At 47.0% G+C, this 13,119-nt stretch overlaps 1 protein-coding gene across 4 annotated transcripts in view; it reads right to left on the reverse strand.

Annotated features, from left to right (window-relative positions):
- The window catches only part of Jupiter (microtubule-associated protein Jupiter), a 70,542-nt gene that overhangs the window by 2,454 nt on the left and 54,969 nt on the right, over positions 1 to 13,119 (reverse strand). For 3 of the 4 annotated variants that reach the window (XM_076317611.1, XM_076317612.1, XM_076317610.1), the window contains exons 2-4: positions 6,787 to 7,187; positions 4,936 to 4,959; positions 2,728 to 2,814 (exon numbers count right to left, since the gene is read on the reverse strand). In XM_076317611.1, the coding sequence (XP_076173726.1) occupies positions 2,728 to 2,814; positions 4,936 to 4,959; positions 6,787 to 7,187 (512 nt within the window). The remainder of the gene's footprint in view (positions 1 to 2,727; positions 2,815 to 4,935; positions 4,960 to 6,786; positions 7,188 to 13,119) is intronic. The other variant, XM_076317613.1, reaches the window with a different exon arrangement.

Raw genomic sequence — 13,119 nt, forward strand, 5'->3', positions numbered from 1 at the left:
ATTTTGTACACCAGAGGAAAAACAAAAAAAAAAAATACCGAAAGGTGACCAACCACGAAGCACCGGTAATGCCTTCGATGACTCTCTTCTTATTTACGTGCCTATTGTCTGACCGCGAGAAGAAGGCTCACGAGTGTTTCTATCCCCACTCTTACAGTCTGCTACCTCCCTCATCAGCGCACGCATTGTCGCCGTAGACAACGGCCAATCAGAGCGCAGACTGTACGAGTGGGGACGCAACGGTCTTCTTTTCACGGAGGAACAGTACATCGAACGAAACGGAGCACGATTTTTATTTTTTTAATTTTCCATCGCGAGAGTGTCGTCGTCGAGATGATTTTCTCAACGATGCGATCAGGTTTCGAGGTGGAGCATTTTTCGAGGCATTACCGTAGATTTCGTTGTGGCACTATTACGACAGAAATGAAACGAATCTGATAGGAGAGACTGTACACTATTTCAATCATTGGAACTCGAAGGATCCACTTTTTGCACTCTTCGGCAACCGCGTGGAAATCGATTCTCCTCGTTGCTATGATTTCTATCCTTCGGGTGGATCGATTCTATACCATTGGCATGCAATAATTATCAAGCGTATAAAAATATCTTGCGTTTCTCGAACGAGTTCGGTATAAAAGTTAGATACGAATCCGTGTATTGCAGGAGTCACGTTTTTGTACGCCCGATAACGGCGTATAGAACACTGCCGTAGAGATTTCACGCGAAATTGGCATGCTGGGGCTTGCAGACCCTTGATTTTTTATCTACTTTATCGGCACGATCGAAAGGGGGACAGGGACACACAGGTAATTTACTCGACAGGCATTTAAGCGTAAAATTGTAAGGAACAACTATAGTTGGTTCGATGCACTGATAAAAAAAAAAAGAAAAGAATAACACTCGAATACATGTATATTTATATCGTGGGAGCTACTTGGGAACTTTCGGCTACGCAATGCAGCAAATACGCGTACCATGTGCAAATGAACTTACCGTCCTATTACAGTCTATCTGTTGACCTATGAAAAGTAGTCGTGGAATTGCCTGAATCGTGTCTCGAGTGAGAGAATTCATTTTTAATCGAGATTAAAAGAATCGAGATTCGAGCAAATCCAGAACGTCGAGATGGAGTGTAGAAATGGAGAAAGATTGAAGGGGGGAAACACTGGGCAACCGCCAATAAGACCAAAGTGTATTACAAATTGAAAATGGAAACATATACGAACACTTTGCACATCTTATGCATTCGATGAATTACGGAATTTAATGCATTCTGTCGAACGGTATTTAAATAGAATTGACATCGGTGTAATGATAAAAAAAAACAATTGACAATCGTTTAAGCTGAAATTTAAAATAGTTCAATTGTTGACATAAATAATAAAAATGATCATACGTACACTAAATGGCAGGCAAGAATTAGTCAAATGCACGAATGGTCCCTTGTTACTCTTTGCAGTATTGTCACTTGCCTCGTGCAATTTAGATAGAATGAGACACGGAGTAGTTAGAGAATTACAAAATTCTCTTCGTTTTTTTTGGAGAACGAAAATTATCCTTAACGAAACCCAAGTAACTAAACACTAAAATTATCCCGCTATCCCAGTACTGCAACTAATACTAACACATATACAAAAAACATCACACATGTAGAGAAAACAAGTATATAATTATTTCGAAGTTAGGTAAAATCCTCTTCTTCTGCGGCAAAAGAAAATACATAAATCATTCGCCGACGAAAGCTAAATAAAGAGGGAAACCGATAAGTTAAAAAGTTAATAATTAAAATATTAAATTGTAAACAAATTTCATTCTCATGGGGCGTGGTGCACTGCCCAAAACGATGAAAGGATCGCTCGCACAAACGGATTTATCGTTAAAATATTCGATGATATTTTAAAAAGTTCCACGTGATATCGTGATAACCTGGAGCAAACTTTACATCATCTTGAATTACAAAGTGCACAGTATCAAAGTGCATGCGATGCACATTATCGTTCCCGAGCAAAAAATACGGCAATTTTCAATTTTTCGTGTCTGCATTTAAATTGACATTAATTTCGCGACTCGATACGGTGGATTTCTCAGCGTCTACGGATGTTGATAATGATGACAAAATTGATACCCCATTAACGTAGATACAGTCGCACAACCGGTTAGAAAATTTTTATACAATCTCCGGTATTTTTCTAATTGGAATCGAATCACCACCGTAGACGAACGATAAATTTACAATTTGTACGATGTCGTATAATTTTTGCCCCGCCAAGTACACGTAATACTTAATACCCGACTTATTTACGAATTCAGTTACGCGAGCACAGCTTTTACGCAGACGTAAGAGCGATCGATCAACCCCCAGTTGGGGTGTATGAACTCTTGCAAACGTGAGAGCGGCCGATAACCGTTGAATTCGTGAACTCACGTAAACGCGAGAACGGACGGTGAAACGTTAACTCAATCTCTCCGTGTGCCCGCCGATATCCGTTCAATTGATATCGCAAAGTATTCTACGCGAGAGAAGCGATCCCCCGATAGTTTCTAGCAGTGCACAGGAGCGATCTGTTGCTCTTTGTTTACCTAATTTGCATGACAAAATAAAATCGTAACGTCGAGGGAGAAGGACCGTGAGAATAGGTAGTGTTTCGTGACATCGAGCTCGAAATCGAGGCTGAAAGAGATGAGAGCGTGGTCGCTTAAAAATGAGAAAATAGTGGCACACGTTACCTCGACACCTTCGTGCGCTGCGCCTCATGGGCGTCACGTCAACTCCGTCTCCGGTGACCGGGTTGCGCGTAATGCAGGATGATCCACCTGCCAGGGTTTTCGAGCGGGTAGGAAGGCACAGAGGACGACAGTTCACAGCCCGGTGCACGCAAAGCGACACGCACCAGAATTCACCACCACCACCACCCCCATGCACCGACACGTCGTAGCAAAACCCATAACCGTAACCCAACCGTAATTGTGTTAGTGCACGCGACTATCCGCACGGACTGCTCCAAGATATCCTCTTTTCCAAGGTGCAGTAATAAACAAATGTAAACTGAAAGCCGATCGTTCCCATCCTCGCGTATTCCACTCTCGACGAGACGGCAACGAGATTCCAAGGAAGAAGGGAACGCTAACGAGCCGTTTCCTCGTAAGAAATTATTCGAGTTTCGACCAATTAGATCGCACGGAGTCGTCCAATGCGACGCGAACTACGGCCGGGACAAAATCAATCGGCCGCTCGAGACTCGCTCTACGGTGAATCGTGTATATATACACGATTCGTGAGTTCGTAGAGGCGGGGACTACGTGACAGAGCGTTGTGGTGGGGATAGCCTTTCGGCGGCCATCAGCGGCCAATTAATTTTGCACCGACCGTGCAATTCGTGTGTTTAGAGTAATACGAGGTAATAGTTAGGAAAATTGTGTTCGTCCCTTGGTCGAGCGGAATACGTTGAACCGAAAGGAACTTGATCTCGAGATCCAAAGCGAAAGTAAATTTTATTGCAATGTTTCGTAAAGTAATCCACTCGCGATTAAAATATGTCCGAGCGATTAATAGAAATCTCGGTATCTTGGATACGTCCGTGCGCGAAAGAACAAATACAAAGATACGAAAGAAATAGAATGTTTTACTATATACTATTACTTGTGTGAAATAAGGCAAGCGAAAAGCAAACGTAACCGTAGCAAAGAAAACAGGGCGCCGAATTAAAATACCAATAGAAAACAAACGGGGTGTTAAGGAAGAAAGTGTTGCAGTCGCTAGTAGTTCTCAAATTGTTTACAGTTCACGGAAACGTCACACGTCACAAACCCAAGCGATCGTCAGTCGTGGTGAAATCATAGGAACAATTCAAAGTTCATTAACGATTTGTTAATCATCGACACGGTTAAATCACGAGTACACGAGCATTTAAAATAAGAAACAAACAAACATGGCTGGTGTCTCTGATAACCGTGAAACGTGAACGACAAACAACGAATACATAAGTAAGTACTTCTCTTTGAAAACTAATTGTAATTGTCGACACATCGATTGCACAACGGTCGGATAAAAAAAGACACGAAAAAGAAGTGAGAGTTATTGATGCATTACGGAATGTAAATCAATGCGATTCGAACAAAATCGACCGTGCTTTGAAACTTGTTCGCGTGAAAAACCGATGAGAATTACTTGTCGCCAAGCGGGAAATGTGTTGCGGTGAACAGATTTTTAACTTAACAGCTAAGGATTGATAACGCGACTAACTCAAAATATGTGTTTTCATTATCGTGGCAGGCCCTGTTGTAAATCGTAAAACTTTAACCGACCGAAAACCTTCGTAGCTTACGCTCATCAGATTGTTTATCACAGGCAAATCAACACGTTCGACGTTTCCACGACTCTACGAAAAATCAAACTATAAACGAAACAATGGAAAACAATAAACGCTAAACGAGATTCTACGCGTCATTGGAATTCCGAGAGTCGATTTGCATTAGCAATTAAATCGTTCGCACGATCGAGATTCGATCGAGTTCCAGAATACTGAACGATACAGGGTTCGATGAATCGTTATAAAACCGCACAGAGGTTACTACGAGTCAAGGAAGAGATTGAAAAAAAAAGAGAATAAAAAAAACAATATCTTGTAGCCAATTTGTAGATATCCACAGACGAAACGGAAACGTTGGAAATAATTTTTCTTCCATTGTATATTCTTTATTCGTTTCGTTGCTTTGATGCGTCACGATTTATCGAAGTAGCCTGTATTCGAATGGACCGTAACCGAATTACGAAGAAACAGTGATAATGCAACTCAGGCTTACACGATGGCAAACAAGAGAAATGATATATATGTATATATTCCCGGAATGAAACCGCGAGCTCGCGTAATCAAATAAGAATGTGTAGGATGGGTGTCGTGTCATCTACTTGAATGTGTCTCTTTGCACACTTACGAAATCGTTTGATTCTCCTAAAAGCTGCTTGCGAACAATTCAAGAGGATGACTTGGTGAAAGCCATGGATTAGTTACAAAAAAAGTTCGTTCGTGTCTCGCTAGCTCCACAGACCGACAAAAAGAAGCGAATCGAATTATTTACGTTTCCTTGGTTCATTCGTTCGTAAGCCGTTATTATGTAAAGAAACCGAACTCGTGATCTCGAGGAGAGCATTGGGGCTCGTAATAATCGTTGCTCGCGAATCATCGAGCAAATTCATCGAGAGTGCTGCACGAGAAGAAGCGTAACGCTTAAGCAAAGGTACGTATCCTAATATCAACAATTCTCCGGTATCGATAATCGATAGAGAAGTGCATCATCACGTTAATCCCGAAAAAGAGCCTGCGACACACAGACACATATTTCAAGGTAGGTCGAATACAGTGCGAGTTTAAGTGTGTAATTGCAGTTCGAGATATTGCACAATTGTCGGCAATCAGAGCGGTACGATAAACAAGGAATTCGACAACGCTAAAAAAATTACCCACCGTCGAATTTCAACGAGATAAGCTTTGAGACAGTTCGCAAACATCCGCGAGACAAGTTCCAAAAGGGACAAAATATTAATTCTTAATTAACCACAGAGTGGAAGAGGAAAGAACTGTGATCGAGTCGAGGAAAGAATCAACTTGGGGGAACTCCAAATCACTCGTCTCGATAGGAGCTCTCTTTTCTCGCTCTGCTCGGTAGCCAGCGATGGGATCGAACGTCTCGCGAGTAATAAAGCATATTCCTGCAACCTTTGTTCGAGGACCTTTAATCGGAGTTGGGCAAACTCGATTTCAAACAGCGAGCAAAACTTCGAGATCTGTCCCTCGAGTAGAAAATACACTTTGGTTTTCTCACGAATCGTTAGTTACTCGAAAGAAACTTTATTTCGTATTCGTTAGAATTTACTATGCAACCTGTACACGATCAGGAAGAAGAGTATTCGAAGAATGCCCAACTCTTTTAGAAGAGTCCAGGAATCGAATACTATTAATGCTCGCGAGTACTTGAAAATGGTCTCGAACAGGAAATAACTTTTCGTCTCTGTATAATAAGACAAAGAATTCAAGATTGGAATATTCCGCGATGAAAAATTTAAATACCCGATTGAATCTTTGATTCTACTCAAATAAAATTTTGTTCGTTTCTGATCGGGCAAAATTTGTACCCGGATAAAAGTCTCGTACAGAGAACAATTTTTCGTTTTCGTATAACAAGAGTTCAAGATTACAGAATGGAACATTTGGCAATTTAAAATTTAAATACTCGATCATATTTTTGATTCTACTCGAATGAAACTTTACTAGTATCTGATCGGGCAAAATTTGTACCCGGACAAAAATCTCGTACAGAGAACAACTTTTGGCCTTCGTGTAATAAGAATTCGAGATTAGAGAATGGAATATTCCGCGTTGAAAAATTGAAACGTCCGATCGGATCTTTGATTCTGCTCGAATGAAACTTAGCTCGCCTCGCATCGCGAGAGATGGGACTTCTTCGTGGAACTTCCATCGGAGTATTTCCTCCGCGGAGTCGATTGATTCTTTCCTCGCGCCGAGCGTAAAAATGTCCCGATCGAAGCTGCTTCAATAGCTCTGATCCCGAGCGATCGACAGTTACCGTGCCGGTAATCGTGCCGGTCGGCTAATTACCGAGCACGTCGGAAAAATGGTACGGGTGTGCATGGAGAGCCGTGCGCACAACTCGTACGTATAAGCCGCGTTTTCCCTCGCGCTCGCACCGTACACCAGTTCACCTGACCAGACAACAAACAGTATCCTTCGATATAAGGAGGAGCGAGGAATGCGAGAGATACCTTACCTGTGATATCGTTGGTCAGGTTGTTGCCATTGCTGGCCGTGTAGCCGTTGAGAACGCCCGCGATCGAGTCCGAGCTGGCGGTGCTCTTCGCGGGCGACGTCGAGGCGCCAGACGACGCCGACGAGGACGACGACTCCCCGCTGAGGGAGATATTGCTGCGCATATGATTTTTCGCGTTTGGGGTGGTGGGTGGGGCATCGGGAGGGCCAAACAGGCGTTTGTATGAATCATTACCGGGCTTGTTGCGCGGCGTTTCGTTGCCGTTGTTGCTGTTCGGACCGTCGCCGAACAACGCCGAGCCTAGCTGCGATTGGTTGTGGTTCTTCACGCGGCGGGGGCTTGTCTCGTCAGGACCGGCGCCGAAAATGTCGCTGCTTCCGCCACCAGGGGGTTTCAAAACCCTGAAAAAACAACGATCGGGAATTAGACAAGTCGCGGGTACGAACGATTCAAAATCTTACGAATTAACAATCGTGGGGAGTGTACGGGACGTTGGAGGGGACGGAATCGAGGGAACGGGAGTAATATACGCTCGAAATGTTTATTTCGTTGGTCGTGCAATCGTCGAGATAAGATCGAAGGTCTTTCCACGGTGTTGTTTCTTATCGACGATATCGTGGCGCGGTTGTCGTGTCTGCGCTCGGGATCGTCCCCTCCCGGCGAACGCCACGCCTCTCGGGAACGTTTTCCACGCTGTCGTGCTGTACATCTCGTCGAACGGACAATCGTTCCGTAGAATAATCTCTTTTGCACGTGTAATTAATTCCATCCATTTTTCTTTTTTTTCCTTTTACGAATTTACTCTTGAAATAAAGTCGACGTGACGACCTTTCGGCCGTCTCTCTTCCGTTTTCTTAACAGATAACGATACGGCGCGTTCGTTGGGGATAAAAGGGGAGTGCGCGTGTACGATCTGCGCGGTGCGAGACGGAACGATCGTTGCCGCGTATCTTTTATTTTTAATCGCACACACGCCACGTAGCGTGTACCACACGGTTCTGTGTCGTGTAACGGCCGTTTCTCGGAACACGTATAGTCGTGCGTCGAGTCGATCAACTTTCGTGCGCAAAAAGGGGTTGAGAACCTTTGTTCTTCGGCTGCTGCCGCCGCCGCCACCAACACGGGGACACGACTCCGTCCCCCACGGACGGAAGGACTCGATCCAATTTGCTCGATAAATCTGCGCTGATTTCTACGTAACGAGGGTCGTGTCTCTCGGCTGGATGCGTGGCACGCGCTTTGTCGCGTGCGCGTTGCGTGGCCGAGGAGAGAAACAGAGGAGAAAAAGAAAAAAGAAAAAAAAAGGAAAAAAGAGAGGGGGGTTCGAGGAGGGGACGGACCATGGTTCGCAGGACGACTCGGTGGCAATTAAAAGAATGGAATTCATTCTTTTTGCGTACGGACGGGAAGGGTTGTGTACGCGCGCACGATTTTAAAGCTTCGTTAGCAAAGACGGTTCAATTAACGAAGAAGCCGCTCGGGCGTGATGATTTTTTCGTCCCCTCGGGGTAGGAAGCTGTCCACGGGTTCGCGGGCAGAATGTGGGCGAACGAATGACTCACGCGCGGCGTTACACGATAAATCCCGATCGATCCCGTCGAGGCCCTCGATTGTAGAATATCTCGCCGATTAACGTACGGAGTGACGTTTCGACGCGTTAGAAATCGCGTTTGCATCGTTTCCTTCTCCGCGAGTACGAAATCGCGCGCGAGAGTGACTCGGAAAATCAACGCCGAAACGAGCGCGCGGTCTCCTCGAGCGTGCGATCTGTCGATTTCCAAGTAGAGAAACTGGTACCCCGTGTCTGGTACTCTGGCATCTTTCACGCGTAACGCATAACCCGGACGATGTGCTGGAATTAAAAATAAATCCGCGAGAGCCGAGCAAGACGCGTACACAACGTACAGCGAAGCGAGCGTGTATCTCGAAGAAGAAGGAGGAGGAGGGTTCACCGACCACCGTGTGGTGTCTGTTATGTAAAGAAACGAACAATAGGCCACCGATCAAACTACTGGACCGGGATTCGACACCTGGAGATCTTTCGCGCGTACAACGAACCACGCGCTCACTCACGGACCGATCGAACGCTTCGGGGGCTTCGTTACAACGCGGGGTCTTTTTTTTCTTTCGCTTCACCGTGTCTACGAACTTTCATCGTGGCTCAACCCGCACGCTTACGCGCCTCCAGAAACAGATTACCCAATTACGTTTAATTAACATTCTTCCCGCACGCGTTACACGTCGTTCGTCGCTGTATCCTTCCCCGTACAAGAACTCGTTAACTCGCGATCGATCGAATAATCGTTCCGCTCTAATTAACGACACAACACGATCCACGACCGTCCACGGTGGTGGATCTTCTGCGTCGCGGGAGCGGGTGTATCATAGCGCACGTTTCATCGGTTCGGTGATAAATCAACGTTTCCTCGTTACCGCGTCGCGGATAATTGAACAACGCTCGACGCGGTTTGATGGAAACGTAGTTCTCGAGTGGCGCTCGGAGGAACACCATCGAGGAAGTTCGATGTTCAACGACCATGCGAGAGGAACGCGTTTAATCCACGCTCCGTTTAACGTTAAAAACTCGTACGCCAGTTGCGCGTAATTCGACCAATAACGAGACACGGATCCTAATTGCCCAATTACCGTACACCCCCCTCTCTACGTCCCTCTACGATCCCAACGGCCCAGATTTCACCGCCGCGGAAAAGTCACGGTTTGGCAAGCCGACGAGAGAATAATCTTTCGTCGAAACGGCGGACGACTCGACTCCTCTGGTCGTCGTCCGCTAAACCCACGTATGACGAATCCGCGGAGAGATGGGGGAGTAAATAACGAGGATAATCAATCGACCGTAGGAAGCGAAGAGTCCTGGAGGGGACAGGATGGGCGCGCCGGGAAATATGCTGCATGACGTACGGCGACGCCTCTGCTGCGTGTTCCTTTCGACGCTCCGCGTACCACCGCGCGCGTTAATAAGACCGTCAACCTGTTTTACGCGCTTAGGCGACGCGTCTTCAATTATCCGCGACGAGAGGCGCCAGGCCTTTAAACGTGCGCGCGTATTGAAACGGTGGATAAGGAGGTCCTCCAGACCGAGCTATTAACCAGTTGATGTCGCGATAAGTATCAACCGCGAAGACAAAGTGCGATACGGAGACACGACGCGTCATCGTTTCGATTTCGTATCTTTTCCGAGTGCTTTCGGATATGACGAAATAGTTTCCAGACGGTCCTTGTTACTCGACTCGTCCGAACCAAAGGTACCGTTCTCGATACGTGGATCGTTTTACCAACGAAATTACACAGACGTTCCAAGTGACGAAAATCAGGCCCGTGTGAGAAACGTGAAAAGGAAACCCGAGCGAAGACCGGAACCTTGATTCGCGGCGCATCCGTCTTTATTTTCCAATTTTTCTCCGCGACTTCCTCGTGCACGGATCTACAGTTTCCTCCGACGTTTCCCATGCCACATTACTTCCCTGCTGCGCGGTGGATTTTGCTTGACTTTCCGTGTACACCGTGTGGGCTGTGACCCCGGTTGCTGAACCCACTGTACACGCCGGTAACACGTAACTCCCAACGCTTGGTAAAACCACCGGGACGCGATCCTCGCGCAGAGCCACCGTGCGCGTATGTACGGAAATGTTTACGATTTATCGAAATCGGGGAACTTGAGCGGCGATATTCCTTCTAATGGCGCGGAACGACGACAAATGGAAATCGAAGAAGCGCCCCGAGTCGACGGTGAACGTTTGCTACCCGTGTCCCACTTCGAGTAGCCGAACGTGAACCTTTCCATCGATTCTATTTTTCGTACGTGCCACGGTTATCGGATCCAGCTCGAACACTGATCGAGTACCAGATACCCGGTGTAACGAGACCGTCTTTTCTTGCGCGTTCGATGTTAACGTTGGACAACGATAGCGGCCAATTTGTGTCGATTTGTGCGCAACTCGAGCAACAATCGCGGATAACTCCGCGTTCTGATAGCAGTCGTGTCCTTTATTGCGTTATACCGCCGCAAGACGACAATAAACGACGGAGACGTGGATCCTGCTGGGCCCGAAGTGGCTGCGCGTTAAAGTGGACCAGGACGCTTTCGAAAATAATAATCGTTAACGTTCGCGAATGACGACGACAATGTTTCACTCGTTGCGGTGCCCGCCGAGTGAACGATGTTAACGCCCGGAACGCGGATCACATTGAAAATTCCTACCTCGAAAGTGCGATGACTTTTCCACGAATAGAGCCGCGCTGTGTCACGAGCAACCATTAACCGCTTATGCGTTCGGCGTAACAGCGCAATTAGATTACCAAGTTGTTTCTCCCGGCTCGGTTCACGACGATAAACCAATCGATCGGTCGACGCACGTGTTCGAACGCGTCGATCGACCGTTTCTCCGATCGGGACGATTTCACACTACCGTGTAGGTTGTTGTCGCTGTCGATGGATCGTAATGAAAAAAAGGAAAACCTTATCGATAGGGTGAGAAAATGTCGCACGAATTAATCAAACGACTCGAAAATAGAGCACACGATCGTCTACTTTACCGGTCGTAAAGCCTGATGAAACCGAATTAAAGGCCCGCGCGTAATATCCGACACGAGACGAAATTCCGCGTGGGTGGATCGTATACTCGGCGTGTCGCGGTGGTATTCTTATCAACGCCCCATAGAGAAGAATTACGTAACGAGCCCATAAAACTTTCGCAACCCGATACGAGGAGGTTCGAGGTTTCCGGAGTACGGAACTACTCCCGGCGATCCTGGCGAGCGACAACCACGAAATTCGATTCGAGGTAATAAAAGAGCTACCAGGGGGTGAGATAGTGGTGGTGGTGTCGTACCATCTTTCGCGACGTCACCCTTGATCGGACGTCCTCCTGTCACGGTAACCTCGACTCTTTCCGTCGACGATGTTCCAGGCATCGAATCATCGCGAACGTCGTGTACACGCGACGTTTCCAAAACGACTGTTTACCGAATTTAAATACGAGCAAGCATCGACGATTACCGCGCGCGTAACGGTATCCGAATCATTTACATCGGTACCCCTTTCGAACTCGATTTATTCGTATTTCTTTGCACACAATAATACTAATATTCTCGTGGGAATGCGCGTTAACTCGCTTCCTAGAAGGTGCATCTCTCTCTTTCTCTTTCTCTCGATCGCACGAAGCGAGAAAAGAAAAGAAAAAAAAAACATACGCGTACCTCGAATCTCCATTTCGAATCCCGCGATATTATCACGGGCCATTACTCCACTTCCACGCCCCGAGTGTATTATCGTACGAGACGCACAATTCTCCGTATCGCTTCCTTCGATTCCACCCATTAATCCTAACATCGTCTCTTATCACCGAATACGAAGTTGCTCCACTTTACCGATACCGGGCCCAGTTCCTGGTATCACTTTCTCCGTTCCTCTCCGTCCGCGCGAGCAGAGAGGCGCGCACCCACCACGATCGCTCTCGCGTCAAAGTTTCGAGCTCCACGCTCGACGCGAACGCGATCGAGCGTGATTTCGTAAGAAAAATTCGTAAGCGGAAGATAAGGCGGACGATGGCCAAAGAGAGCCGAGATGGGGGTTTCCCCCGTGCAAATGGATCGTTTTTCTATAGGCGCAACGGCAATAAGGAGTCACGCTCGAGTACTCGTCCTAGCTCCTGGCAACTCCGTGTGAGGTCCAGAAGGAGGATGTCGATAACAAGGAGCGGCATTGTGGCCGATACACCGGCCAATCTTTATCGCGTTTCGGACAATGGTCATTGTTCCGGCGTTTAATTACCGCGCGAGACTCCTCGGTGCAAGCTAATACTTCCTCGATTTCACGTTCGGCTAAATATTTGCCACAGAGAAACCCCGCGCGTGTTCCTCCTCGATATCTTCTCTCCTGGAAACCGATACACCCGACGCGAGCCGATTCGGGGATAATTACCCAGATGGTAAATGCGACGGTGATTCCGTTTCGTTGTGTCTAACCCTCCCGTGGGAGTTCGAATGTGCGAGCGTTTCGTCCGTGACGGGCATCGAACTCGCGCCCGTACGTTACCGGGACTCGATTTCGAGCGGAGATCGAACGTTCGCGTCGACCAGACAAATTTACGACACTTTACTCGAGAGGACGTCGGAGACGCACCGATATCACGAGAGTCCACGTTCGTTTAACACCGCGCGTGATCGATGCTTCGAATCGGATCGAAGGTACGTTAAGTACACGCGGAGAGGATCTGTTTTTCGGCTCGAACACCTAACGGAATTGCGTCGAATCGCGATTGAATCGAAGATTCGAGGGAATCAATAGCCCCGGGGAACTCTCTCGACGATTCG

Source organism: Ptiloglossa arizonensis, chromosome 8 (genome assembly GCF_051014685.1).
Source record: "Ptiloglossa arizonensis isolate GNS036 chromosome 8, iyPtiAriz1_principal, whole genome shotgun sequence".
NCBI lineage: Eukaryota > Metazoa > Arthropoda > Insecta > Hymenoptera > Colletidae > Ptiloglossa > Ptiloglossa arizonensis.